Source organism: Felis catus, chromosome D1 (assembly GCF_018350175.1).
Source record: "Felis catus isolate Fca126 chromosome D1, F.catus_Fca126_mat1.0, whole genome shotgun sequence".
In the NCBI taxonomy this organism is placed as follows: Eukaryota; Metazoa; Chordata; class Mammalia; order Carnivora; family Felidae; genus Felis; species Felis catus.
Genome location: NC_058377.1, coordinates 75546373 through 75573841, shown reverse-complemented (window position 1 = coordinate 75573841; position 27469 = coordinate 75546373). Strand labels below are relative to the sequence as shown.

At 48.4% G+C, this 27469-nt stretch overlaps 1 protein-coding gene across 17 annotated transcripts in view; it reads right to left on the bottom strand.

Moving 5' to 3' along the window:
* The window catches only part of NAV2 (neuron navigator 2), a 742802-nt gene that overhangs the window by 141617 nt on the left and 573716 nt on the right, over nucleotides 1-27469 (bottom strand). For all 17 annotated transcript variants that reach the window (XM_023239646.2, XM_045039059.1, XM_019812168.3 and 14 more), the window contains 3 exons: nucleotides 24357-24469; nucleotides 18953-19061; nucleotides 16655-17044 (listed from right to left, as the gene is read on the bottom strand). In XM_023239646.2, the coding sequence (XP_023095414.2) occupies nucleotides 16655-17044; nucleotides 18953-19061; nucleotides 24357-24469 (612 nt within the window). The remainder of the gene's footprint in view (nucleotides 1-16654; nucleotides 17045-18952; nucleotides 19062-24356; nucleotides 24470-27469) is intronic.

Sequence of the window (27469 nt, the reverse complement as noted above, 5' to 3'; positions counted from 1 at the left end):
CAAATTCCCTAGAGCCTGCCTAGTTAGAGTGAGCGTATCCGATATTATAACATGTGTACGCTGTTAAAACCTATCATTTTCATTACACAAACTATAGACGGCAACGTTCACTAACGTCTCGCCTGCTGTGCAGACCCTGAGCTCACAGTGATTCTCAACAGCCACAGTCCACTCCGCCTCCAAACCCCTACATCATCCGGATCACAGCTGGGGGCCAGGGAAGGAGGCAACACACTTTTTGTGTGTATTAGGGGAGAAAACGGGGGAGGAGATTTTCAGAAGAAACGACTTGAGTACTGTTATCCCCAGGCTGGCATATGTAAACCTGGCTGGTCAAAGAGACATCTTCCTCCGGAACACCCAGTTCTGCTCCCTCTGTAACAGAACCTTGGTGATTCCTATGGGAACCTGGGCACCTTGACCTTACACCTGGGAGAATTTTTGAAGGTCTTCTCTCTCAGCTTCTCACCTCATGCAGGAATCCCTTCTGCAACATGTGGACCCAGTTTCCCGCATTCTGCTTGATTACTCTCAGGAACAGGAGGCTCATGCCTTTGCAAGAGGACCCACCCACTCTTTTGCAGATCTAATCTTCAGCATATTTTTTTCCTAACACTGATTAACGGTCACCTTGGGGTGTAGGAAATGAAAACTGTAAGTGTAACTTCCATCTACAGTTCAAGTTTGGTCCTCTGGAAACTACTGCTTCCCTAAGTATTTTCCATGCCAAGAATATCTAGTTTCTACAAACATTTCTATTATGCTTTGGGTTTTGAACCCTTGGCCTTCCTGGTTCCCCTTCCCTAAACAAACCTCTGCCTGATTCTGAACTCCTTAAAACATGACGCTGAGAACAAAGCAGGCATTGTCTAACTAACAGATTATCTGTTGCCTCCCACATCACTGTTCTGTTCATCCAGTTGAAGGTTAGGATGGCAGAGCTCGCTAAAACCTACAGAAACCTGTGGGTCTCAGAGCGTAAGGCCCAGCAGGTGGCAGCACCAAAAGGGAAGAGGCTAGAATCTCAACAGCAGAGTGAGTCCTCGAGCTTCCCCCAAACTTTATGGCCTGGACAGGTGACTTCACTCATTTCCACTGGGAAAACCAGTCTTGCCAAAGGCCGTACTCCCACTGACTTCTCTGTTTGCACATCCATAAAACGGGGATAATAACATGTTATATAGGCCTTCTAGGATTTCTCTAAGAATTCAAAGAGATAATACCTGGAAAGTGCCCACACTATGTGAAAGCACCCCACAATCACTGGCTGCCATTATTACTATTAACGGTAGCAGAGGTGACAGTGCTGCTGTCACCACCTTCTTCCTTTCTCCCTTTACTCCATGCACATCGCTAAGCATATACGGAAGGTCTGGCAGAAGTTGTTAAGAGATGCAGGAGTAAAAAGACATAATCCCTCTGCTCAAGGATATCCCGGTCTAGGAGACGGACAGTCACACAGACAAACCAGAGGAAGTGAGAGGAAGGTGTCCCCAGGGGTTAGGGTGGCCAGGGAAGGCTACCTAGCTTCAGCAGATTCTTAGAGGGCTATGGCAGGCAGGTGGGAATGGAGGGGGGAGGAATCCGTAGAGAGAACGGACACAGGCAAAGGCACAGAGGTACAAGAGTGTGGGACCGACATCAAGGACAACGTCAGTGGTCCAGAGTGGCAGAACCAGCAGGCGAGATGGGCAGTGAGGAGAAGGAGGAGAGATGGTAAGAAATGAGGCTGGGCAAGCAGAACACTCATTAGCTGCCCAAATGTAAAGAGTGCCTCCTGTGGACCATGCTCTGTGCTAGGCATAAGAGCTAGCTAGTAAGACAGACAAGGTCTAGGGCTCCACAAAGCTGACTCTTCGGCGTGGGGGCCATGCAGGGCCTTTTATGCCATGCTGGGCAAAATAGGGTGTATGACGTGGCAGGCTGTATCTTCCAGAGACGACCATAGCAATATCTCCCATCCCACAGGCTCTTCTTCAAGGTGACCCTGCCACCTTCTCCCCTGAGAGGACATCTGTGTTCCCTTCCCTCCTCTTAATCTGGAGGGCTGACTACTTTGACCAAGACAGTATGGTATGAGTGACACTCTGTGACTCCCAAGGGTAGCTCATAAAAGGCGACACAGCTCTGCTTTGCTTCACGGTAACACTTGCCCTCGGAGCCCTAAGCATCCAGGTAAAAAGTCTGCCAATCCTGGGGCCTCACGCTGTGAGGTAGCTAAGCCACATGGAAAAGCCACGTTCATCCTAACCCTGAAGTCACCTCAGCCCAAGCGTCAGACACGTGAGTGAACAGCTTTGGAATGGTGTGGATCCCCGCCGTCCAGCTGGCTCCAGACATGGTGGAGCAGAGACAAGCCATCCCCATTGCACCTCGCCCCAGCTCTTGACACAGAGACCCCGGAAGCACGATACAGTGGTGGTTTCAAGCAGCTAGACTTTGAAGGCATCGGTCATACAGCAACAGGAACCAACACACAGGGTCTCCTCAGCAGGCAACGTGGAGCCATTGTAAGCAGGTGACAATGTAGTCAAATATGTGCCCTGGACAGATTTTTCTAGCTGAAGTGTCGCGTGGACTTGTTGGATGGGCCTTGAGATCAGAGGTAAGGAAAGCGACCGAGGGATGCCTAGGGAGAGACAAGAGCGGCGAGGCCAGAGAGAATCACAGCGTGAGATACTAAAGAGCGATCCCATCACACTTAGCGACTCGTGTTCCAGGAACAATGAACTGAAGAGTCTGAGATTCTTTCCAGGTTCTGGCTGTGGCAGGGAAATGGATATGGAAACACAGGAGGAGACACAGCGCTGGCGGGGGGTGGGGGCGGGGGGAAGAAGAGGAGTTATATTTCCATCATGTTTACCTGGCTCCAGTGAAAAAAGCCTGAACCGCCACGGCTGAGTTCCAGCTCTGAGTCCGGGCTCCCTAACTCACCAGCTCTGTGACCTTGGGTGTATTACTGATGATCCTCATCGGGGATGGGAAAAAGAGCATGTGGATTCAAGCGAGGGTGAAATGAGATAATGCATACAAAGCGGGGCACACAGCGCCTGGCATTCAGAAACGCTCCGTAAGTGGTAGCTGCTGTTGTTACAGCCACGATCATTATTATTAACTCGTAGGCATACTTGGTCAGAGGCGAGGCAGGATTTTTGTCCCCAGAGCCCGGCTGCAGAGCAGCACATGAAAGTTGTTCCCAAGGAACTGCATACACGTCTCTAGTGAATGGTTCATTCAACCGTAAAGTCCGTGTCAACTTAACTAGGTACGCAGGCTGCAAAGGAGGAAAACCAGTGTGTGAGCTGTCCCCCATCCTTGCCTCCCTCCCTCTCTCCCAACTCAATGGTTCAGTGGTTTTAATTAACAACTCCCACAGAGTAAGGCAAAAGTCCCTCGATTAATAAAGCTCCACCTTGTTCTGCGCCGTTCTGAGGCCTTGGGGGTGGCGTGGAGTTGGTAATTGTGTGTTTTGTTTGGGTTCACAGCTGGTGGGGGCTACAGGAGGGAGGAGAATTCCCTTGGATGAGTTCATGTATCACACTGAAGACTGGAAACTGTAGGTCACTGAAATGCCTACTTGCATGAGATCTAAGAGCAGGAAGCCATACAGTGGCGAGGCGCTTCGGTAAATCACTGCGTAGACGACTCTAGATCTGAACCTTCCTGCCCCTGAGCACCTCCTCAGTTCTCCTTTCCACTGTTGCCCCCATCCACTTTCTACACAGGCGCCTAGGGGATGGCGCCACAAGCGATTCCAATGCTTCAGTAGAGGCCTGTGACATTTAATAGAAATGAAACCTGTAATAATGCTCTGGAGGCAAAGGTATCTGCCTTTATCCCTGCTCCAGCTGGCCCCAAGGTTCTTGCTCAAGCAGTCATCCGTATTTGCAAGTTCCCATGCAACTCAACTCAGCCCTCTGAGCCTGACCCTTTTGAACACCACCTTCCATCTCTCTCCTTCCCAAAATGGCACAGGGCTTCCAATGCCCCAGAGGGTATCCACTCTTCTTTTTTGGTCTTGCTTTCTCCATCTACTCAGAGCGTGGGATCTGGCAACAGCGGGAGCCATGCTGCAAAGTTCTTGGAACGCTTTGAATTCAGCCCGATCAAATACTTGGTTCCAGTAGTCACCACCCACGTGATCTGCTCAAGAAACGTATCCTCTCTGAGCTTGGTCTCCCCCACTCTAAAAAGGGGACGAAAAACAGCCTCTCTCCCTCAAAGAGCTGGTATAAAGAATCGGCAATGTGCAGAAAGAGCTCGATACAGTGCCCAGCATACGAAAGAGCCGCAAAAACAGTGTGGCCTCACCAATTCCTGTACCGCTGCCACAGGATGGGTGAAAAGACCCGTGCCGGCAGGCACTGCGAGGCCACTTCCCCAGCCTACCCCTCCTCTGCAAGAGCCAACACTACATTTATTCTGTCCCATGTTTCTGGCAACTTGAGTTGACTTTACCCTTTAAACTTCACTGCTCAAGTATGTGAGCTTTCTCATTTCAAAACAGATGACTGAGCGATTACAAGCTCAAAGCTCTGGGAACTAGGACCTGGACTCCGCGACGCAGCAGAGAACCACAGACGCCTTTCTCCCACTTGTCGCAAGATCAAGGAGTTGAACGCGGGCTTGATTTACAGCTGGAAGACGCTTAGAGACGGACTTGAGCTTCTCTTTAGACTCGGAATCTTATTTTACTTTGGGGTCTCAAAAATCACGAGCCCTCCAGAAGTGTCCATGCCAGGGTAGCTGTCTCATTCCACATTTATTTCAGGATTAAGAGAAGAGGTCAAAACCTCCATTTCTCAGGGAGATTTCTTATCAGAACCCTGGGGATTCTGGAAGGGATGTGCTGATTCTTCCAAGGCATGCACAGACCCTTGATTTGTGATCGTACCCCAGGCAGGACGCACGAGCCGGATCCTCATAGATGTTTCCACAAGCTGACGCGTTGCTCTTTGTCTCTGAGCCACAGGTAGCTGCCTCCTGCCCCCAGATGACTCATTCCCACTGATCGCACGTAAGGCCTGCTTGCAGACTGTGATGGTTAATTTGTGCGTCAACCTGCCTAGGCTGTGATACCAGATACTGGGGCAAACATTAGACTAGCCATTGCTGGAAGCCAGCAGACTTCGAGTAAAGCAGATTACCTTCCAAAATGGCAGTGTGCCTCATCTAAGCAGTTGAAAAAAGAAGAGAAAAAAGGCTGCCATTCCCCAAGGAGCAGGGAATTTCTGCCTCCAGGTGGCCTTTGGACGTGAACTGACACATCCACTTTTCTTCTGGAGGCCACTAATACACAGATCCACTCTGATGCAGCCAGTAGAAATGTGATCACTGCACTCAAGAGTAAGAAATGGCAGGAGATCATCTCAGCGCATATTCTAAGCAGGATAGAAAACAAGGAAGGCAAATAAATGCAACTAGTCTGAGAAGGCGAAAGGGAACTACCATTCTGTGTGTCAAACGCTTTACAAACAGTGTTTCCCACCACACACCTAAGTTGGCTACCATCTAACAGATGGGAAGAGGCTCAGAAAAGGAAGCAACCTCCCTGAGGTCACACAGCTGGCAAGCGAATATGAAGTCAGGTCCTCTGAGGGCAGAGTCCGAAGTTTCTGCCATTATACCATGCCTCCAGAGCAGCCGAATGAGAGGGTCATGAGTTCCCATGAAAACTACAGTTTCTTATCTTGATCTGAGTAAAGGCACATACAGCCTATTTTTCTTCCTTCCTCCCTCCCACCCTCCCTCCCTCTCCCCCTCTCCTTCTCTCTTTCTCTCTTTCTTGAGTCTTTCAACATGGACTGACTCTGTCTCAGGGCCAAAATACTCCTAACCTCATCCAAATGTTTCTTTTCATATTCACCTCAACTCGAACTTAGTATTCTCCAACCTCACCATCATAAATCTATTGAGCCATTCTCTAGCTGCTGACCCTTGAGAACTAATGGAGAAGGGTATTTTCAGTGATCTATATGCTTAAGATAAAAATAAATCTGGACTGGGTTTTCTAGACGAGAGCTACACCAAAACTTAAATAGCCACACTAGGGGGCCTTGGGGTCTATCAGTGACACCTCAGTTCTCTCCATTTGAGGTACATTAGGAGCCTGCAGACATCAGGAGCACTTCAGCAAGGAAGGGGGCTGTGAAGGATACACGATTGAGTATCTGACTATGGCAAAGCAGCAAAGGCGCCACAGTCGCACTGAAATTCCCGCCCACAAAGGGAAAAAACACCAAAAAATTAGACCATCTTTATCATCTCTTCTATTGGTTGAAAACATTATCCTCTTGGGTCTTCGTTTGCCTTAATGAGAAAACGGAAATACCATATAAGGCCCGAGTTTGGGGGCTGTGTAAGATACTCAGCCCTCAGAAGGGGTGCGATGTTAGCCCCTGTTCCCTGTCATCTCATGAGAGCTACGGGGTTGGAATGTGTTTTTCCTGTATGTGTAAGTACCTCTTGGTTCATGTGAGCTCATGGGTCCCAGGTTTGCCCTGAGAAGGACCTGCAATGATCAAAAGTGAGTCCCCAGAATAAAAAGTACCAAATGATCCAGCCCGGAGACTAAATTCTGTCAGTCATACCCCAGAGCACAGCCCGGGAAGGAGGAGATACTTGTTAAGTATTTGTCACCTTGACGGGGCACCTGGGTAGCTCAGTCTATTAAGTGTCTGACTCTTGACCTCAGTTTGGGTCACGATCTTGTGGTTCATGTGATGGAGCCCCGTGTCGGACTCTGCACTGACAGCGTGGACCCTGCGTGGGATTCTCTTCCTCTCTCCCTGACCCTCCCCTGCCTGTGCACCTGCACTCTCCCTCTAAATAAGTACATAAACTTAAAAGAAGTTTAAAAAACGTTTGTCAACTTGAGAGAACTTGAATACAGTCTCCCTGTAGCGCTGATGAATGGACCCAAGATGGAAGCTCCCCTGGCTGAACACCTGGGGCCAATCTGATGCCCAAAGGCTGCCAGGTGTTTTGTGGGCGCCGCTTACTGACAAAGAGCCCTGTGAGGGGCAGGGAGTCTGTTCCAACAGGACAGCGGACAGTCCAGATGATGGGAAGGGGTATTCACGCTTCCCACGTGAGTATCAGTTATGGCCTCACCTCAAACCCCATGCCTCACGAGATGTCTCACTGGGGTCTGAGGACGTGTAAGGGTGGAAGAGAAGGAAACACAGTGAGCACCTTCACCCCTCACCAGGCACTGAACTAGGTAATGTACAGACATCACATCCCACGGAGCCTGGGCAACGCCATCACGATTAAGAGGATGATCCGGGGGCGCCTGGGGGGCTCGGCTGCTTAAGTGTCCAACTTCGGCTCAGGTCATCTCATCTCACAGCTGAGTTCGAGCCCCGCGTCGGGCTCTGTGCTGACAGCGTGGAGCCTGGAGCCTGCCGCGGAGTCTGTGTCTCCCTCCCTCTCCGCCCCTCCCCCAGCTCATGCTCTCTCTCTTAAAATTAAATAAACATTAAAAAAAAATTTTAAAAAAAGGTATGCTCTGTCTGGAAGGATCCAGGATGCCCAGGCACCGTACCAGCACTCTGCATGCGTGATCTCATCCAATCCACAGCAACTCTAGGCATGGTTTTTCTCATTTGCAGATGAGAAAAGCTGGTTTCCCATAAAGACAAAGTATAAAAGATCACCCCCCACCCTCCTCCCAGGGCCCACTCTATTCTCAGACCCAACTTGGAGCCCACACATTTTGCTTCTCAATGCTAACATTGATCACTACCTGCCCTGTGTTAGAATTAAATGCTGACCAACAGGGCACTCTTCGCCACTGGGCCCGGAGCTATTTCAGGGCAAGGACTGGAAGTTGTGGGACTGGAGTTTCCCTCAAGCCCCCAGAGGGACATTCTGTAGGCTGCCGCGTACTCTGCTTAAACATTCAGCCAGCCCTGGTCTGGAGATTCCTTGGAGGCTGACGCAACCTGTGGGCCCTGGGGGGGGGGGGGGGGGTGCCCACGCGCAAGAGGGAAATCTGGAAAAGGACGGAGGGTGCTGAGGACAACTGCCAACTATTTCCCAGCCACTTACGGCACAGGCCAAAACCCGGGAGCCGTCCTGGAGCCTTCATGCCCTTCGTCCATCCGGCCCCCACGTCAGGCTGTGTTCAATGTGACATCTCTCTGACCCTTGTGCGCGTCTGTTCCCACAGCCTTGGCCTTCCCAGAGCCTGATCACTGCTGTCTGGCTCTCACAGCTTCTGTGCCCATCCCCCTCCAGTCTTCAGTCTCCAACCCACCATAAAAACATGCCCATGCCCGTATGTCTCCGTGCCCTTGCTCTTGACCTTGGTGTGGCTGCTTGTTTATCCTTCAAGGCCCAGCTCATAGGCCCTGAAGGTGTTGCAGTTGCTGGATGCTATGGCAGTGAGCATCCTCTGGGTGCTGTGCCCGTGTGCCCCCTCAGGGAAGCCACACCAGAACGCCGTGGGAAGGGATGGAGAAACTTGCTCAAGGACACACATCTAAGGGTGGGGGAGCCAGCTCCGGAATCCCGGAGGGACTCCACAGCCCACACTCTGCCTGCTGCCCCTAGCTTGCGGTCCACTCTGTGTTCCCCATCAGTGGTGCCCACAGAACTCACTGCGTCTCCACTGGTCTCCCGGGCACACCATCCATATTGACTTACGCACTTGCCTGTGGCATAAGCTTCTCTCCGTGACGGCAGGATATAGAGGACTGGTCTTGTTCATTTCTCTTGACCTCAGTGCCTTTAGCATAGTCTCTAACTCAATAAACATGTCTCAATGGAATTTTACTGGGGCGCCAGGGGGGCTCAGTTGGTTAAGCATCCGACTCTTGATTTTGGCTCAGGTCGTGATCTTGTGGCTCGTGAGTTCAAGCCCTGCATCGGGCTCTTTCCTGTCAGCACGGAGCCCGCTTTGAATCCTCTGTCCCCCTCTCTCTCTGCCCCTCCCCGGCTCACACATTCCCCCCCCCCGCCCCCAAAAAATAAAACATTTGAGAAAAAAAATATATGGGATTTTACTGCCTTTTACCTGGAGCCTCCCCAGAAGGCAGTCCAAAGAAGCTTTCCAGATTCCAAGTCCATGAGAGCCCATGCTTTGGGAAGCTCTGGAACCGGTACTGGTAAGGGTGGAGAGCAGGCAGTCAGGCCCCTTTAAGGACCATTCGAGGCAGCCTGAGGTATGGCTTTCTCTTCTCAAAGCACCCACTTTTGTTCCCTTTCCCTCCCCTTTCCTGCAGGATGCTGGGGGAAAGAGGGAGGTAGGAAGGGATTCAAATCCCAAAGCAAGCTAGGAAATTCTCAAGAAGTCAGGGCCTGGTTTCCTGAGAAGACAAGACACCCCCTTTTTTTCTCTCTTCCCCATAAATTACCAGGCCAACATTTGCTATTAGTTATGAGCGGCAGTCTAGCCTGCCCATGCCGAAAGCGGACCACACGTCATTTCATGGAGCTGTTCCCAGTAAATCTTTCTTTAATCCTGGTCTCTGCCCACTCAATCTATCGTCACCCACGGTGGCTGGAGTCAGCTCGGGAATGCTGGGGAATTTCTCTACTTTCAGCCCGTTGTCAGCTCGATTGTTCTTTCTTCTCTGATAAAACTGCCTACCCAGCTGCCGATAAGGGCTGATAGATCTCCCACACTCAGTAAATCAAGGGGGTCGACTGCGGGTTGAAGAAGTGTGCAACCCATACCTCTGCAGGCATCAGGGACCATGGACACTGGTAGCCAGAGTCATCGGTCAGCCAAACCACCCACGTCCCATGACACCACAACCACGCGGGGAAAGCGGTCCCTGGTTCTGCAACGCTTGGGGAAATGAATCGTGCCCCCCGCACGACACCCTGTGCTTGCTTGCTCTAAAGCGAGCTTTTTAGGAAAACAGGGGTCACTGTACTTGCCTGGGATACGTAACACTGAGGAAAATATTAGACAGGGAAAAGCATTTATGGTTTCTGTGAATTCATACACCATTAAGACCTGTCAGTGAGGAAACACTGAGGGAAGCAGAGAGGAACGAACAGGCTGTGCACTGGGCCTGGCCCAGCCCCATCACTGGCCTGTGGAGCTACTCTGGGCCTGTGGCTTCATGCTGGAGCTCCACTGTACTTTTTATTTTTTTCAGTTTTTACTTCATTTTTTTAATGTCGTTTTTGAGAGACAGAAAGTGAGTGAGGGAGGGGCAGAGAGCAAGGGGGACAGAGGATCCGAAGCAGGCTCTGCACTGTCAGCATAGAGCCCGACGTGGGGCTGGAACTCACCAACTGTGAGATCACGACGTGAGCCCAAGTCGGATGCTCAGCTGACTCAGCCACCCAGACGCCTGTACATTATACTTTTTACGTGTGTGTGCGTGTATTGTGTGTGCGTGCACACGTGCACGTGAAGAGGGTGCAGTGCATTAGGGACAAGTGACTTACCCAAGGCCTTACACATCAGTCTGCCTACAGGGCTGAGTCTTTACCTTTCCATGAGAATGAAACCTTTCTAACTCCACCAGGACCTGCCCAGTGGCTGACTGGCGACTTGGTCTTCCCAAGCTTCCTAAGAGCCCTAACAAAGCAAGGTCATTGCAGAGGGACCAACCTGGAGAAACAAGAACCCATCCTTCCCAAATGCCAGGGGTGTCTGCCGTGCCCTGCCATGACCCAGGGCCTTTCAGGACAGTCTCACCTAAAATCATTTATGTTGGCTTCCTCTCTTACCAATCTGCCAGGAACAACAGCCTGTCAAGGTCACTGTGGGTCTGGCCTGGAAAGACCATGAGAAACATTCGCCAGATAAGAAAGAGCCTTTCATGCCATCGGCGCCCTCTTTTCGACTCTCGGTGCTGTCTGCCGTGATCTATGCTGACTTGGTGAGAAATATCTCGCACATCCGACCATGATGGTCAATGCAGGAAGGGAGAGAACAGCGGCACCCCATCTCCACTACCCCCAGGGCACACGGCCCTACTGTTCTGGGCTGTCTCCCTTTTCCTGTACTGTCCGTGTCCAGCTTACTATGATAGGGGTGGTCAAAGGTCTGGAATAATCCGACAGAAGACAGGGCCAAGCAGAGGGCAGACAACGCAGCTGGGCCTGAATTAAACTCAAGGGGCTTCTAACTTAGCTACACATTCATTCAGGGCCGTGTGATTGGTCTTGCTTCGCTCACGGTCAGTAGCAGCATTCATTCAACAAATATTTATTGGCTATTTACTATGCAACAGGAACTGTGCCAACCAATGAAGACACGGGAACGTCCAAGACAGATGTGACTTTCACCTTTAAGAGGCTGCAACAGGTGTGGGCTTTGTACCTTCTTCAGAATTAACACACTGAAATAGTCTAAAAATTATTTTGTGGGGGTCCCTTGTTTGATTTTATACACACACATATTTATTTTTTTTAAATGTTTGCTTATTTTTGAGAGAGAGTACGAGAAGGGCAGAGAGAGAGAGAGGGAGGGAGGATCCGAAGAGGGCTCTGTGCTCACAGCAGAGAGGCCAATGCAGGGCTCAAACTCACGAACTGTGAGATCGTAACTTGAGCCCAAGTCGGACACTCAACTGACTGAGCCACCCAGGCACCCCCATATGCATTTTTATAATAATTCTGATGTAGTGCTACTATTATGGGCAAGTCAAATACCACGGGTGCCCAGAGTCCCCACCTCCACTCGGAAAGAATCACGGAAGGCTTCTGCGAGGAGGTGACCTGGCAGCAATGATGGGAAAAGCAATCTAGGCACAGGTGGTGCACATGCAAATGATACACAGAAGCATCAAACACCCTGTGTTATAGATTAAATGCTTGTCTCCGTCACCCCCACCAATTCGTATGTTTGTTTGTTGTTCACATGTTGAATTAGCTGTGGGAGGTAACTGGGTTCAATGAGGTCATGAAGAGGGTGGGGCCCCCATGATGGGATTAGTGCCCTCCTAAGAAAAGAGAGACACATCAAAACACTTCTCTCTGCCATGTGAGGACACAGCAAACCAGGAAGGGGGCACTCACCAGAACCTGACCATGCTGGCACTCTGATGTTGGATTTCAGCCTCCAGAACTGTAGAAGTAAGTGTCTGCTATTTAAGGCCCCCAGTCCAAGGTATTTTGCTAGAGCCACCTGAGCTAAGACACGCCCCGACATATTTACGGAGCTATAGGAAATTCAGGGGGCATGGGTTGCTCTACTTCCGAAGATCAGAGTCCCCCAGCAGGGACCAGCACACATGTACTATCTGTTGATGGAGAAATCCCTGACACCTAACGGGGAAGACTGCAGCTATCACAGAGCCAGCCCGGAAGACCAGCTTGCTCCCAACCCTGCTTTCCCTCCCACACCACACTCCTGGTCAGGCCACACGTGAAAGACAAACCAGCTACTAGACTTACCACTTCCTGAGCCCTGAGTCCCAAAGCAACAGAAGGCAGAATTAAAAGCAATCAAAACCACAGCGTCACATCCCATACTGGCCACTAGATGGAGCTATGCATCGCACCAAAAAGACAAAGCAGCTGAAGTTGATTTTCTCCCAGGTCTGTAGATAGCATCATTGGGTTTTATAGCTGATGGTGGCAAGTTATAGAAGCTCAAGGTCCTGGGAGGGTACGCATGGAGAACAGGTCATGCACAGATATTCATTAAATACCCACTTGTAGTCTCTGAGTTTAGAAAAATACTGAGCACTGCCTGCCTTCCAGGAGCTCCACCTTTGGTGGAGGATGTTTATTTTTTAGAATCAGTCAGATGGGCCTGAGGGAAAGGAACGCCATGGAGAAATAGCCATGTCGTGAGGCACCAAGCTTTACACATACAGGACACATAGTCTTTGGTAATGAATAGCAGGTAACCCAGAGCAGTGGGGACCGTGGGGCATGTGAGGTGGGCTGTGGCCAGGGCTAAGGAAGGGAGGGCGGCTGACGAAAAGACCATAAAGAGCTTCCCACATTCAGTTGAGATCTGTTCCTACAAGAAATGGGAAGTCATCAAAGGTTCTCGCAAAAGGAACATGATACAACTGAGTGCCTCCTCTGAAAGGAAAAAAAAAAAAAATCATCTTTCCAAACATATGGACGCTAAGCCGGTCCCTTTAATTTTATTCTATACCATATGGCACTTTGAATTTTTAGAAGATCAGTAAATGGATTGACTTCACAGATCAAAACTTAGTAAGAAACATCTTCGTCTGTTATTTTAATTTCTCTTCCATGAAGTACAGCCAAAGCCCAATTTATCAATCTAATAAAAGGAAGTGGTGAGGTCAGGTGACAACCATAAAGTTCTTTGTCATGCCTGGTGCATACTAAGTGCGATAGAAGAGTTTAATAAATACACACTCATAAAGACAAAAGGCATTTGCTATTAGGTTCTTAGCGAAACTCAATGGAAACAGAGTAATTTCAGCCCCACCTTAGGGAGAATTGAATGATACACACAGGTGCATGTGCATACATATCCAGTGGAGACAATGAACTAGAGACAGCAAAAAACAGCTGCTAGACCAAGCTGGGGGGTACAGTGTGTCATTTTAAACCCCAAGGTCATGGGTTTTCAGAAACCAAGCTTAGTTCCACATCAGGCATTCTAAATAAACTTGGTGTAAACTTTTACAAAAACTTTAAGAGCCTCCACACGGATTTATATATTACTCACACATCAAGGCCGCTCCCACTAAGCCAAACAAACATCTGGATGAACACTTTAATCATCTCACTGTTTTCAAGTGTCTGGATATTTGAGGTTGATAAGACATCTAGATCCTGTCTGAAACCCTGTGTCTTCATCAGATATTTGCCATTAACCAGATACAACCTCAAAGAGAACTATCTAATTGTAGAGGGGTAAAGACCATATTAATTGTAGTGCTGCAAGGCTTAGGGGCGTTAAATGTTGTACTAACGTCACAGAGCTTGCAAGGGGGCCGAGCAGGGTTCCAGCTCAGGCTCATGACTCAGTCTGTTTTCTTTCCACTACATCCACTGCTTCAGCAAGGACTTATTTAGCAGATTCCAAAGCACGGAAGAATAGCTCAGTCCTTCAACACCTACACATAGTCATGTGTATAAGGGGAAAAAGAAAAGAGTACAAAGAACCTTAAACCTGCCTTGAACTCAGCATATGAAGGCAAACAGGTAACTTGGCCTCAAAACAGAAAACTCAACACGCGTTTCCATAGAGCGGAGTCTTACTTAACTCGTGTTCCAGAGCATTAGATGCCATCTGGGCTTCCCTCTCCTCATTTTGAAGGTAAAGTTCTGCATTAAAAGAAATGGGGAAGGAAACCAGACCAGAGTTCTCCAGTGTCAATAATTGGGTGGTTTGCTTACATTTCCGCACTTTTATCTGCACTTGCTCTGAGCATATCTCACTTGCTAAAAATGTAAGCTTTCCCGAAGCAGGAACTGAAATGTAAACATTTGTGCTACTTAGCAGCGATAAAGGTTATAGTTGAAGAGCTAAAAATCTAGGACCATCTCACTGGGACAGCACTCAGGTTCAGTGGAGAGTGTTCCAATGACGCCACCTTGTGGAAACTGTAAACACTACCTCAAAATCAGACACTGACCGTCTACTGAGGATTAAAAGACTAGCTTGACAATAAAATTAACTAATAGAGGACACACGCACAAAAAATCTCAGAATCACTAAAAAATATTTTCGTAGCATATTCCAGTGGGAATTGGTAATGACAATCTTGAGGCCACACTGGACACCAAAAGTCTTCTAAATAATAATAAAAAGGTTAAATTACAGGCAATTTTAGTAATAGGTATATGTGATTGTTTTTCGTGCTTATGGAAAACTAGCAACATATGATTATGCTCTCAGTTAACCAGATTTTACTAGTCCATTAGTGTTCCCAGCCATTCTGGAAAGCAGAAATTTGTCCCACTATAAGGGTTTGGTGGCTCCTGTCTTCCAAGATTTTGCTCACCAAGATGGTTCTAAAAGGGACGGGCAGAAAGCCAAAGCATGTCTATAGCTGAGGTTTTCATGAAATGAAAGAACATTTCTACTAAGACAAGTAAAACTGAGCAAAAGTAAATTAATTTTGAAATAAACTCCAGTAGTTGTGCTATTTTAGTGTAGTGATAAAATGTTGGACAAGATGGTTTAATAACAGGCTCAGGTTCTGAAGCCACGAACCCTGGGCTCTGTCTCCTCATCACTTTGAGACCTTAGGCAAGTTCTTTAACCTTCCTACTCATTCATAAAAATGGGGATTATGATATCACCTACTTGCCGTGACACAGAACAAGATAACGTATATGAAGCACAGTGCTCGGCACGTAGTGGGAACATTAGCTATTATTAAAATTATTTAAATACTGACTCACCCATGGGGGTCTTGATCACTCTGTTCATGGAAATGAGCAGGATGATTATTATGACTGGTTTTTTTTGTTTGTTTGTTTTAATGAGAAAGCGAGCAAGAGACAGAGAGAGAGAGAGACAGGGTGAGAACAGGGGAGGGGCAGAGAGAAAGAGAGGGAGACACAGAATTCGAAGCAGGCTCCAGGCTCCGAGCTGTCAGCACAGAGCCCGAGGCAGGACTCGAACCCACAGGGTGCAAGATCATGACCTGAGCCAAAGTCGGATGCTTAACCGACTGAGCCATCCAGGTGCCCCACGCCTGATTTCTATTAGCTGCAATTCTGACTGCTAATTTCGGGAGAGGAGGAAAAGATCTTGGAGAGTTTGTGCACAAGTTCTCAAATGAAGAAGTCTCAGGCAAGTGAAATAAACAGGGGCTCCTTCAGTTTTCACAGAGATCTGGGAGTGAAGTTAATATCAGGAAGCCTTGCCTCGTGCCATACGTGGCCACAGGGCAACTTAGTCATCATCCCACCGCTCGCTTTAAGTTCCCATGTGAACAAATGGAGAAACAGGGTGGCTGGGTTTTTTCCTTCATCTCTCAATCCACACATTCATGAAGTCAGCCATATTTATAAGTTTCTGTATGTACCACGTATGGGGGATAAGGCGGCGAATAGGCCAGACGATGTCCCTCCTTCATGGTGCTTTATTGTGGCAAGCAGGAGGGGGCAGGGGGACAAGAAAATATAAACATGTCGTCAGGATAATTTCCAATAGGGACAAGCTTTCGGGGGAGCATAAGACGGCGATGGAGATGATCAGGGCACGGGGCAGGCCACATAACTACTTCAAGCTGAGTAGTCGAGGAGGGTTCCTCCAAAGAGCTGCTGGCCGAGGATCACAGGAACCGAATCCAGGTGGAGAGCCCACAGCCCATGAGGCAGGAAGAAGCTTGATGAGAATGAGGAAGAGAAGGAAGCCAGGAAGCAGAGGAAGCAAGACGGATGGAGAAGGAGGACCTCTAAGAAGGCGACGGCCGAACTAAGGAGTCTGGATTCCATCTTCCGCGCGAGTCTTGGTTTAAAGGACCAACACGATCAGTCTGTTGCCAAGTGCCACTCCGGCCGCTGGTGGAACCTTGCTAGACCTCCCCTAGCAAGTTACTGGCTAAGTCTGGACTGGGGGCTCAGGTCTGGTGACTGTCAGCCCAGAAAGTTCCCCCTCACACCACACCACCTTTGACAGGGACAGCAGAGTGCAGTAGACAGTCTGATCTCAGAGAACTTACACAAAGCCCCACCAGAGAGAAACCAGCTGCCAAGCCTTCTCCCGCTCTGTGGAGAGAGAGAAGCCCCAGGGACTCACCCGCTTGTGATGTCATCAGTCCGGATGTTCTTGCTCAGAACGTCCCCGTCACTCATGTAGCCGGGGGCGTCCATGCTGATGCCTTCCAGGTCCATCTCGTCTCCTGCCTTGTCTGAGACGTCCACGTGGCAGACGCTGCTTCCCCTGGAGGCCAGCTGCCTCCTCAGAGGGGCAGAGTACACGTAGCGGCCCGACTCGGTGTTGATGAACCGGCTGGCGTTGGCTCGAGGCGGGTACCCGTTGCCCATAGAGGGGGCATCTCCCGCTTGGAGCCGGGGGCTGGACTGGCCGAGTCTCCAGGACAGAGGAGTGGGTCTGCCTGTCAGGCTGAGGATACTGCGCCCACTTATCTCCGTGGTGACGTTGGTGTCAAATGTGGTTTCCAATGTGCTGAAAACATAAAAGCGGCCTTGGCTTAGAACCTCATTAACTCAGGATCCTTTGTAGCTTTTTTTATTTTTTTTTAGAATTATGTAATTTTTTTTTTAGAACTACGAAATACTTCCCATACACGAAATAGGATCAAGCAATAGCCACCAATGCACTACCCGCTGTATTTCCTGTTAAAAATGAGAAGACGAAGCTGTACATGAATAGAACACTCTGAGAAGCCCAGCAGAGACCTTCCCCCTAAAACATGGTACCAGATCCCCACTTACCCCTGACTTCAATGAAATGATCTTAACTACTGGACTCTTCTTTCCAACCCAAGAAAGGAAAAATGCCAAAATGACAGGGAGGGGGCATAACACATCCTCTGACCCACACATTCCAGGATGCTGTGTGACAGCTCCCCTTTTCCACTCCCGAGCTCCCAGTGTCACCTGTCACATGCTCAGCTCCCTCTACACCAAGCAGGTGGGGAGAGCCCTGATTTTCTAACTCTAAGCTCTATTTCCCCCACACTTTTGCTTCTCCCACGTCTCGTCCAAAAGGACAACTAAATTTCAGGGGCAAGAGGCTGGGAGAGTGGTAATTACCCAGGTTTAAGGTCCATAATAAATTAAGTTACAAGGATCTGAATCTGCCAGGAGACTGAGTGCATCCCTGGCCATTAGAAAGACTCTTCCATCACTCTTTCCAGCCCTGCAGATTTTGTGGCACAAGCAGGCTGGTTAATGTACCTCTGCAGAGCGCACTGGGGTCTCCCAACTGAGCTGAGAGAGCCTTCCCTGAAGAAAAGCCATCAAAGGTCTCCCCGCTGTCATCGTGACTGTCCTGGCCCAAACCAAGAAAGCCACCAAACTGCCACAACCCCCAGCAAGTCAGTTTCGGTGATTAAGGTGGAAAGAGGGATGTTTCATACTTGATCATGGCGTCACGGGGTCTAGCAGCTGGCTCCATGCCATCAAATATGTAAAGGTTTGGCAAGGGGGCACCACACTACGACCCGTCAAGTTTACTGTCCTCGGGAAGAACCAGTTTGGTGCCTCAACTATTTCTGTTTCCCTTTCGTCCTAGAAGCGGCCTTACTACCCTCATACTGGGGACCCCTAAGGTTCAGGCTCCTGTCTCATTTAAGATGGAACCCACAGCGCTCAGCCCCGTTCTGCCAAAGCTGCCGGGAGTTGGGGAAGCCCTGCTGTCCCTGTGCTATGTTCATTTATCAAAGAAACTGAAATTGGAGAAGCAAGGGAGACTCCCTGGGAGTTACCGGGGTAACTAGCACTTTGCCTTCATCATCAAGGCCAAAGGCAAACCGTCAACTTTGGTTCTGCCAAAATCCACGAAGGGGGTCAGAGGGTTGCAACCTCTTCGACTTCACGCTCAACAATGAAAACAACCTGATGCATGTTTCCAATGTAATCCTAGATCTCATCCAACGCAATCACAGTTTAAACACGATCATAAGTTTTTATAAATATTTCCTTACGTGTTTTATGCGCGGGCATGACTAACAACATTACAGAGCATTGTGTATCAGAAGACTGGGTAGGAATTCAAGTTATTCACTTTATCACGCAGGTCAAATATAGTTCACCTGCTCATTTTAACAGCACAATACAGGCTTGGAAAATGCAAGTCAAGTGAAATTTAAATGGAACTGGTCCACAGTATCCACTGACAAATGGATTTAGCGACCTTCTGCTTTGGGGAGGAACCAGTCTATACTGATTTTTGCCCCTGACATTTCTCTTCTGCACATTGTATGGCCTGCTCTGTGAATTCCAGCACATTTGGGGATCAAAATTATTCATTCCATTATTAACCAAGTCGCATTGCTGGTGGCATGAACAAACATGGGAGAAGCTGCATGAAAATCAAGTCGCCCGTGATGCAGTGAAGACATTCATTCACCTGTGTGTGACCTGAGTTCCCCGTAAACTAGACATGGTCTCCTCCAAGTTCTGCCGCAGGTCAGCGATGTTCTTCACTGTTCGCAGCCGTCGAGCTTCAGGGTCTTCCCCTGGAAAGATGAGGGGTAAGACTTTTAATCCTCTGACAGATCGTGAGCTCCATGGAACACGCCATGTTCGATGCTCAGGGCCTGGCTCACCGTGGGCGCTTAAGGATTTGAGGACAAATGGATGGATGGACACCCAAAGGAAGTCGCTAAATCCAAGGAGAGAAGTCTTTCTTTTCCCTCCAGGTCCCTTCTGAAACAGGTAAAGTCTACCTTGCAGGAGAAGCAAAGCACCTGGCCTGAAGGGCAAACACATTTACAAACTGTCTCCAATGAAGACAAACACAAGTTAGGTCTAAGCACCTCCCACCAATCATTTTCTGCCCGTGCAGAAGTGGGTGAAGCATTTTATTTTCTCACCCATTGGTGGTAACACTCTGCTTTCTACCAGCCCTATTTGGTAAACACAACTTGCGGCGCCTAAAAGATCTTCACTTATTAATCACAAATATTTCTACAGAGAGAGGTTTGCCTCTTTCTGTTGGATTTGTATGTCACCTCAAATTCTGGTTCTTCTAACTCACTGGCTGTGTGACCGTGGGGAAGGTGCTGACCTTCTCTATCGCTCAGATTCCACAGTCCTCAAAAGAGGACAGTAACAGTACTGACGTAGGACAGCTGTAAACGGGATAGGGCCTGGAGATTCCTGAGCACAGCATCCACCTCAGGCACTAAGTCATGCCAGCTGGTGCTGCAGAGCAGGAAGCCATCAAGAGGACCGAGGGTTTCTCTTCGGGGGATGAAACTTCCATTCTCTGGGCAAGATTTTCCACAGAACACCCGGCCAGTCAGAGGTCAAGCTGGCATAAGGGTACCAGCAGAAACGGGCCCTACACAAGCTAGGAAGCCACATGCCCTCCAGAGAAGCCTTGCTCTGGGTTCTCTGGCTCTTCTGCTTCGTGTGGGCTTACATGGGGCAGAGGAGATGGGGAATAATGACAAGAATGATGGAAGGAAGCAAACACCTGTCCCTCAGAATAATTCCAGGGAAGGCTGAGAAGCCTGCCGAAGAACCACAATCGAGGCTCCTTAAAAGCCTATGACTATCTCAAGCTTTGAGCAACATTTTTAAGGACATCTCCGCATAGAACTGGTACACATGAGCGGGCAGCAGCGAGTGGAATTGACATCAGGCACTACATGGAACTCCCAGCAGCTGTCATTAATAAGGGAACAGGCAGCTAACGGGGCACCTGGGTGGCTCAGTCAGTTGGGTGTCAGACTTCAGCTCAGGTCATGATCTCGCAGTTCACGGGTTCGAGCCCTGCATCGGGCTCTGTGCTGACAGTTCAGAGCCTGGAGCCTACTTCAGATTCTGTGTCTCCCTCTCTCTCTGTCCCTCCCTCGTTCACACTATGTTTCTGTCTCCTAACAATAAATAAACATTAAAAATAATTTAAATAAGGGAACAGGCAGCTAAGAAATGTTATGGAATTGACTTTCTTTCTGAGGCAGAAAGCTTCTATAGTTGTTCTTGACACGGTGCCTGGAGACCGGGCGATGGACTGAATGACACATGTGTGATTTTATGGAGGAAATTTGCTCTAGCAAACTCTCTGGTCCTTGAAAATACCAAGTGTTTCCAATTTTCTCCTCCTTTTGAACCAAGAGAAAGTTGGAAGGCATTTTTCTCTTATCTGAACAGTGGTCCAGGCTTGCATTTCCCACCCAATTCTTTAAACATACATATACATGTGTGTTTTCAAACAAAAGCAGTGATGAAAGTTTACTTCCCTTCCTGCATGGCACTGGAAGAATGTAACTACATCTATTTCCTGGCCTATCCAGTATCTTTTGCTGTCACTTTGGCCATATTCTATCATAAGAAGGCCAAAAAGGTACTGATCCTTGGGGCAGCTCTAGGCCCTGCAGTAAACATTAATCAAAGCTAAACCTAGGGGCGCCTGGGTGGCTCAGTCGGTTAAGCATCCGACTCTTTATGTCAGCTCAGGTCATGATCTCACAGTCTGTGCGATCGAGCCCCTCATCAGGATTCGCTCTCTCTCTCTCTGTCCCTCTCCCATGCACATATGTGCACTCTCTCTCTCTCAAAAATAAACAAACTTAAAATAAATTAATAATAAAGAAAGCTAAATCTAGGCACAAACTTCCCAATTAGTTAACTTAATCCCCTATAAAAGCATCATAATTGTACCTATTTTCCCATGTCTCTCCTAATTGGCATGTTCACCTGTAAACTCTCCTTTAGAAATTCAAAAGACCTTTGAGATGGGAAGGTATCTCACCCTTACTCTTAGTAACTCTCACACAAATCCGCAGTTGCCCGAGAGATATTTATTGTCCAAAAATGTTTGGTCAGCGTAGGGCTGAAAGAAAAAGCACACACTGCCTGCATCTCGACAAAGGTTTGAACTCTGGTGATGCTATCTATTAGCCGCTTGACTTCGAGCGAGCCATTTGATCCTTTCTGAATGTCATCTGTCAAATGGGGATAAAAACCTTCCCTGAAAGGGGCAGTAGGAGGATCGCATGAGATGCTTATGATACGCCTGGCACAAAATGAGGGCTTGCTGAATTCGAGTTTCCTGTTTCCCTTGTTGGGGCGTGCGGCTTTGTGCTGGGAAACGCCTGCAACCCCCCAGCCCCAGCCCAGAGCACGACACATACCAGATTCCAAGAGCAGCGCAGAAGCGCAAACCAGGACCCACCCGCCTCGCTCAGGTGATCACATTCTCAATTGCCATTTCTGTCTCCTCAGATGCTGCACGATGTGAGCAAGGGTGTGCACCAGCTCACAGCCTGAGCAGAATGAACACACAACTATGCTCCGGTGGAAATGGAGGCCCCTTCTGCTCGCGTACAGAGGTCTTAAGGAATTCCCTGTCCCTCTGCAGCTCTTCTGTATTCACAAGGTCAGCCCTCCCTTGGGCGACCGTCCACGATGGACAGAACACCACACTGTGACCCAACAGGGCTGACCTTGGAGGACGCCAGGGTGTTACAAGAGGAACTTGGAGGGAGCCCAGGATTTTCCCTTGGAGGGAGGAGGCTCAAGGGAGAAGCTGTTGTACGACAAAGAATGGAAATTAGCTGTGGGCTGTAAGAGGATGGCTTATATCCGGTGACTAGAAACGAAAGAATAAAGAATTTCTGTTACCAGTGAAGGCCAACAAAAAAATGGAAGGGCTGCCTTACGAACGAATAATTTCCTGTCGCAAACGTTCAAGCAGAGACTGAAAGACAATTTGTCAGTGAAGGACAGAAGGGATTCGTGGACTGGATGATCAACAGGTGTGTGTGCTCCCTTCTGACTCTATGATCCAAGTTACAAGGTCTCAACTGTAATGTCATACAAATGACAAAGCACCACGGGAAAACCCACCTAGTTCGCCACCTGAAGAGGGGCAGAGCTAAGCAATCGGTCAGTGTCATAAATGTCCATTTCTAAATATACCCGCTACTCATTGTCACTTCAAGGGATCAGCTGTGGATAGGTTCATTCGACCTTATACTACTATCCGTTGTGTCCATAAAATGATTCACAGCATAGTCACACATGTGATGTCTACTGCTTGAACGTAAAGACAAGTCACTCTAAGAAATTCCACTTAGCAATTAAAAAAAAAAGGAAGGAGGGAAGGAAGGAAGAAAAAAGGGAGGGAAGTGTGATGTGGAATGTTCTCTGGCCGCTGCTTCTGCTTTTCAAATGTGAATTTTGCAGAGCCTCAGAGTCTGACATGAATCCACACGACTCCACGGGACACACATCTGATATATGCCGGGCTCTCGGAGCTCTAGCCTGCCTCTTTTGATGTGTGCCCGTAAGAATACAGTCTGGAATGTGTGTGGAGACCTGAGTAGTCACTGAACGCCACACCCTTCTCGTAGCGGGCCCTTTTGCTGGGCTGGCCATGTCCTCATATGCAAGGAGGTACAAAGCTTGGAGGGAAGGAAGCACAAGATCAATCCCAAATGTGGGGTCCTGAACCACTGCAAGATGGATCACTTCTAAATGGCTTGAAAACTCTGCCTCATCACTGTGCCCGGCCAGCAGAACCAGAAGGAAATAGTTAAATAGCTCAGATCCTCTGAAATTAATACTCAGAGCTAATGGTGAGATGGGTATGATCCCCTCACGTGGGCTGCAGACCAACTCCACAGCTGTGATGTGGCTATTAAAACGGTGTGGTCGTGGATATTTAGCCTAGTAAACGGACTTGAAACATGGATTCGATTTTTAAGCCAACCCTGGAAGTGGTAAGATATGCAAAGAATAACACAACCACTGCTAAATGTGTGGTTTACCACTCACTTCCCTGATTAGAAGTTGCTGGAACATAGGACACAGAAGTGGGGAACGGGGCAGACAGACAGAGGTGGTGATAAACCCCGAATGCAGCGCAGTAGGAATCCTGACTCATACGCTAACTTTTCTCCTTTGAGGATGTGACAGGTTTATAACCTTAATAAATCAATACCCGTGGAATTAACTACATGGCAACCGTGGATTTTATGTTTTCATGTAACATAATAGCCCTTTAATCATCATCGTCTAGGTTAAACTTAAATAAAATTTAGATATGTTTATTTTTTTGGTAAAAAAAACATATATATATTTTTTTACCAAATGTTTATTTTTGGTAAAAGAAGCATGCTGTGTTCTCCTTTCCGATTAATGCAGGATGACAAGAATGCATTTTCAATCAGTGCTTCCCTACAGGAAAGAAAAAAAAAAAAGGCAAGATATGATAGTTCCAGATCTTGTTCAAAAGTGACTTGATCTGAAGAGTGAACAAGGAGATTCAAAGTTAAGTGTCAGAGCAGCCCAGGTCTGCTACTGAAATGGAACATGTATTAAAACAGGATTTGCCGGGGCGCCTGGGTGGCGCAGTCGGTTAAGCGTCCGACTTCAGCCAGGTCACAATCTTGCGGTCCGTGAGTTCGAGCCCCGCGTCGGGCTCTGGGCTGATGGCTCAGAGCCTGGAGCCTGTTTCCGTTTCTGTGTCTCCCTCTCTCTCTGCCCCTCCCCCGTTCGTGCTCTGTCTCTCTCTGTCTCAAAAATAAATAAACGTTGAAAAAAAATTTAAAAAAATAAATAAATAAAAACAGGATTTGCCAGTAAGCAAGAGATTTACTTATAATTCTGGGGACAAGGGAGTAGACTGTGCGAGAGAGGGCAGGGAAGAAAGAGAAGACGGAGGAAAACAAAAAATAACACTAGTAACTCTGTTTAGGTTATCCGTCAGTGCAACAGTAAGGCGATTCCAATCAGGCCGGGTGGTTATATGGGAGGTCTCATCGGCAGCAGACACAGACTTTCTGGGGCTCCATACTCACCAGTGAGCTCCTCCAGAGCAGGCTGTCCACTCTTAGTGTAGTGGGTGGGTTCCATGCTCACGCCCGCGGAGCTGGATTCAGCAGTAACATTCCCTTCGGTGTCTGTCTGGGACCTTCACACACAAACCAAAGCAGACACACTTGTCACGAGCAGTAGCTACCACATCTGGACCACTGTGGTCTGACCACAGCACACGCCATCACCCCCTTCAACGAGACGCTTTAGAACAGAGCAGACCAGCAGACTGACTCTAAATAATTCATCAGCACATGTGGAGCAATGTCCTAGAAACGGAGAGAGCCAGTGAACTGTAAAAGATGAAATATTCGTTGCCCAAACAGAGGGTCTGCAATCCCTCACTGGGGAATGCTTCTCTGAATCCCTATCAGGGAGCTAGGTCTGGCCAGAAAAAGGCTGGAGAGTACTGAGTGGTTTGGATCACTTAACCTCCGCCAAAGAGCAACTTCTAAGTACTCAGCAATACCAGAAAGTCAAGCATAAAGATGACTCCACTGACAGCCCCGTGGCCCTCCCCAAATCCTCCTGTCATGGCTCTCTCTGGAAAGGTGACTACAAAACCGGTCAGGAGTGGGTGCCAAGCAGGTGTGTTGGCCCTCTACGTCTCGGATTCAGAGCTCAGATCTTCGGAGATGAAAGGTCTCATCGATCATTATTTCAACACTTTGAAATCTGTACTTCCCCAAACCTTCTCTGTGCCTTTATTTGTCCAGTAAATCAAGGCCACTGCTTCATGCAATGCGTTCTTGCCACAACTACCTCGGCTGACCTAGGCGTGGCGTGCAAATGTGTAATTACACTCAGATGCGTAACCCTGGGTGTAGCATTATTAATTCATTAGCGTCCTGAACTCATTCACCCAGACTTCACTCTCCATGAAAAAAGTGTTTGCCAGGAACGTGGACTGTCTTAAACGTGGGGGACGTACCGAGAAACCTCAAGTCACCCATCCTTCCCCACCTTCGCCCTCCTAATGAAGCCGTCAATTCCAAATTCCTGCAGTCCCCACCCCTTGAGGATTTTTGGATTCGTGTTGCTCCTTTTGACTCACTGGCCGGAGTCCAGGCTTTCATCATCTCTGACCTATAAGCACTTTGTAAACACTGCTTCCAGCCTGGAGGTTGCAAACGGCAGCCAGGTGTCGGAACCAGCCCGTAGATTCTTATTGGTCTGTGTAGTATTTTGAAGCTTTTTGAATTCATTTCAACGTTTTAAAATTGGGAGATTTCACAAGAAATATCTGGATTTCTACCTTGTCCGTTTCTCCACTTGCAGTGAAAACAAGAAAGTCTACATGAACTTTCTTGCAGGGCGCCACCTGCTGGTGCCAAGTGATGGCTGCTCCCTCTAGACAGTCTAGCGCTCCCTCTGCCGCGGTCCCATTACCCCCGGCCACTCATTTCTATTACCTTTTGGGTCGGAATCAGGCATCTGAGTCTGTGGCCTCTATTCTAGACTGTCTATAGGTCCAGTCTACTCCCCGCACCATCCTCCACTGATTTTTGTGACACCGATACGATCACATCACCCTCTGATCAAAGGCCTCCGATGCTTTCCATGGCCCATAGAGTAAGGTCTAACGTCCTAACTGTGGTAGACAACGCCCTACATGGGTATTCATTTCCAGCCCTGTCTTGTGCCACCCTGCCCTGTACACACAGCCCTGCTGTGTCTTCTCTTCCACCTGTGTCTTCATTCCTTAGAGCACACCATGCCCTTAAGGGTTTTGCCTTTGTAGTTAGTGTGACCTGTGCCTAAAGGCTCTTTTCCTCTTCATTTCTCTCTTGCTCCTAATCAGCCTTTAACACACAGTTCCCGTGTCATCTTGGCCGGGAAACCTTCCCTGACTCTGCTGGCTAAGCGTTCCACCTGTGCGTTTCTACAGCATTCTTATTCTCCTGATGCCGATGTATTACAATGAGATCTAATTAATAAATCTTGCCTCAACTAGAGAGCTCTCTGAAAGCAAAGACTGGCTCTTTTGACATGTACATGTAAGAACTTAAGCTGTTCAAGTTCACATGTAGAGCGGGCCCTTAAGCAGGGTGTACTGAATGTATAAACGAGAAATGTTTAAGTCTAGAAAGATGCTGGGTCCTAGAAGGAGCATTAGACTTGGAGTCTGAACATTTCGCTGGCTGCAGGTAGCCAAGCACATGTGAGAAGTCACTTCACACCTCTGACCCTCAGGTCCCCCATGTGTACAGCAGGGCTAGCCACAGTGACCTCTCCTGGCTGCCACAAAAATCACGTGACAGGACTCAAGAAGCATTCAGTCAAGTGTAAAGTGATCCATGTCCATGTCACTTCTCAATATAATTCATTCAGTGTGATTCAAAAAGATGACTTATCTTTCTTTTATGCCTTGGTAACATCGCCAATGTTGACAGGTTCTGGGGAGGGGAAGACGGCAAGTTCTCTACAGTAAGTAACCCATGAACTCGAGAGAATTTTAGAGCACAAGGGGAGTCTAACCCATTTAAAAAAATCTTCTCATCTCATCTCATCTCCTTGCTCTATAGATGAAGACAATGAGGTTCAGGGAGCTGCACTGACTCAGAGAGCCAAGACTGTTTGGTGCTTAAGAACTTGGCCCCTCTAGTTAGACTTGGGTTTAGACACTAGCTCTTCTAGCTATTAGCTCTGGACTTGGTGTGAGTTATTTAATCGCTCAGAGCCTCAGTTTGCTCACCTACAGAACGGGGATCTCAAAAGTAGCGAGCTTGTGAAGTCTCGGGGATGATTCTATGGGCGAAGGCACGAAAAGCCTTAGCAGGGTCTCTGCACATATGTAGCATGTGCTCCATAGCTGTCCCCACAGGGAAGGGTCCCAGACCACCCAGGGATTTGTAAGCTAATAAAAGACAGAGCCCAGGCATCCTGACTCCCATCCTGGCTCACCTGAGAAGGAAAAGCACATCAGAGGGGCCAGAGGGACATCACACAGGGTGAACATGGACATTCAAGTACAGCTTGACAGATACGCATGACATTTTCTCATGTCTCGTATTTGTCAGACATTTGCTCTTTCGTTAAGAGTTTTCCTCTCACAGAGAAGCGTGAAATTTTAAAAGAGGTTAAATGTTTTACAATC